This window comes from Nicrophorus vespilloides, unplaced genomic scaffold (assembly GCF_001412225.1).
Source record: "Nicrophorus vespilloides isolate i.1.1-1 unplaced genomic scaffold, Nicve_v1.0, whole genome shotgun sequence".
NCBI lineage: Eukaryota > Metazoa > Arthropoda > Insecta > Coleoptera > Silphidae > Nicrophorus > Nicrophorus vespilloides.
In genome coordinates this window covers 39,968-42,377 of record NW_017099992.1, presented here as the reverse complement: position 1 = coordinate 42,377, position 2,410 = coordinate 39,968, and the positions used below count along the sequence as shown (strand labels likewise).

The window sequence follows — 2,410 nt, the reverse complement described above, 5'->3', positions numbered from 1 at the left end:
AAGAAGAAGACCACCATTGGAATTCGAGTGTTTATCGTCTAGATCGGTGTGGCGGGCATTGAAGTCACCTAGGATTATGGCTGGGGCGAACTCGAGGAAGGAAATGGAATTGACCTGTTGACTGCAATGGCGACTCCTCCGCTGTGAGTCTCTCCCTGGCAGACTATACATGGCATGATAGGGCAGTTTAACAATATTCCGGCTGGAGGCGTAGGTCTCCTGGATTGCCAAAATTCCAATATGTTCCGATGGACACAGGTTTTGGAGCAGCTCCTTTTTGTTCCTCCAGCCCCGGACGTTGATTGTGGCAACGTTAGGTAGTAGTTCGGTAGTAGTGTTAAAAGGGATGAGTATTATTTTTATTTTTTTCCCCTTATTTTATTTGTTTTTCTTTTTTTTTTATTTTTTTTTATTTTTTTTTTAATTAGATTCGAGGAGAAAGTGTGGGAGGAGATGTGGGCGTGCACGGGTCCTGGAGGTTATTCAGGGCACGAAGAAGAAGACCACCATTGGAATTCGAGTGTTTATCGTCTAGATCGGTGTGGCGGGCATTGAAGTCACCTAGGATTATGGCTGGGGCGAACTCGAGGAAGGAAATAGGAAGGGGGACATGAGGGCGGTTGTAAATTGTGAAAATAGATAGAATTTTACCTTGCCAAAGGGCTGTGATTGCTACAGCGTTGGGAATGGCATACTCTGGTGGAATTGGGAGAGGGCGACTGGGAATACTCCTGTTGCCTGCAATGGCGACTCCTCCGCTGTGAGTCTCTCCCTGGCAGACATACATGGCATGATAGGGCAGTTTAACAATATTCCGGCTGGACGAGGACACCAGGTTTTGGAGCAGCTCCTTTTTGTTCCTCCAGCCCCGGACGTTGATTGTGGCAACGTTAGGTAGTAGTTCGGTTGTAGTGTTAAAAGGGATGAGTATTATTTTTATTTTTTTTTCCCCTTATTTTATTTGTTTTTCTTTTTTTTATTTTTTTTTATTTTTTTTAAATTAGATTCGAGGAGAAAGTGTGGGAGGAGATGTGGGCGTGCACGGGTCCTGGATACCGATGCTGAGTAGGTTGCCACTTATAAGAAGGTGTACATTCTTCCCGGTGGCATGGAAAAGTGAGGAGGGGAGTGTCTGGTAGATCATCTCTCTGGGGAAGGCGTTGAGAAGTGCGATTACGAGTCCTCTGATCCAATCGTCCCTGGAGTCGTGCGGTTGATCAGTCATCTTCAAAGGGGCAACAAGCTCTGGCGCAATGGGGGCCTTTGGGCGGCTGGGGCACTATAGCTGAACGCGGCATGGTTACCTCCACAGTTCGCACACTTAGGTGTAGTCTCGGCGGTCTTCGTGCAGAAATTTGTTGCGTGCGGGCCGGAACATAGGCCGCAGGTTTGGCTCTTCGTACAGCCAGTTGTTATAGCGTGGAATGCAAGACAGCGATTGCATTGCAATGGTTGGTTAGGAGGAGGATGGGAAGCTTCGGCGCGTAAGCGCTCACCCAGGAGTTTAAGTCCGTTTTGGATGAGGCTCAAGACGTCCTCCTCATGCCTTGATAGAATCCTTACTAAGGTAGTAGGCTCTCCGGTCTTCCTCGAAGTGATACGCCACAGTTTTGATGGTCGAAGCTGATGATCCATCAGGGCATCCTCTACTTCCTCCATGGTGATGGTTTTGTGTACACCTTTCAAAACACAAGAGTACGAGGACTGGCGGGGTGCAGGAGCACTGTTCATGTTGTTGCGTCGAAAGGAAAGTGAGGAAATCGAGACGGATGGCAACCAGACGGTTCGGCAGCGTCGCAAGCTTCTCTCCCAGCTTGGCGTTAGCAGAAGTGATAAAGGCTGTAGTACCTCTAAGTCTAAGATCTTCAGTGCTCTTATTAAAATTCATGCCGAATTCAAATGTTCGTAGCAGCTTCGTCATAAAGGTCGGCGTGGAATTAGCGACGGGGATGTTATCAAGGTGCCTCTTGAAAACTCTAGTTGAGGAGGTCGGTGATGAAGGCAAACGCGGTGATCTAGGAGCTGGAGAATCGCGTGATGGGGCAAGAGAAACGGGTGGCGGGGTAGGAGAACCGGGAGACGGATCTGAAGAAACGGGGGACGGAGTCGGTGAAATTGCAGTGCGCCTACCTTGTCTATTAGTTAAGAGTGGGGATGAGTCTTTTGAGGTTATGTTTGGACTGCTCGGCGAGGCGGTTACTGCTAGAAGCGTACGCTTTGATACGGAGGACTTGGTGGACGTAGATGGTCCGGCTTTCTTAGGCGCACCTGCACTGCGGGATCTCTTCAAACGATCGGATCTCTTCACCTCGGATACTAAATTTTTGTTGACGGGCATCTTGACTGTGTTCACTGGTCGGCCATTGATACTCGAATGACTTTATGAAACTGCGTTTTAATTAAAAACCTG

General features: G+C 48.3%; 1 protein-coding gene across 1 annotated transcript; it reads right to left on the bottom strand.

The window, feature by feature from the left end:
* Positions 1 to 1,227: 1,227 nt before the first annotated feature.
* On the bottom strand, positions 1,228 to 1,767 carry LOC108566588 (nucleic-acid-binding protein from mobile element jockey-like). Its single transcript, XM_017926561.1, has one exon. It carries the CDS (start codon positions 1,729 to 1,731, stop codon positions 1,228 to 1,230), a length of 504 nt encoding a protein of 167 aa, XP_017782050.1. The 5' UTR covers positions 1,732 to 1,767.
* Positions 1,768 to 2,410: the final 643 nt, after the last annotated feature.

Excerpts from the sequence above, each read along its gene's own strand:
- LOC108566588 (XM_017926561.1), bottom strand. The coding sequence starts at position 1,731 with ATGAACAGTGCTCCTGCACCCCGCCAGTCCTCGTACTCTTGTGTTTTG.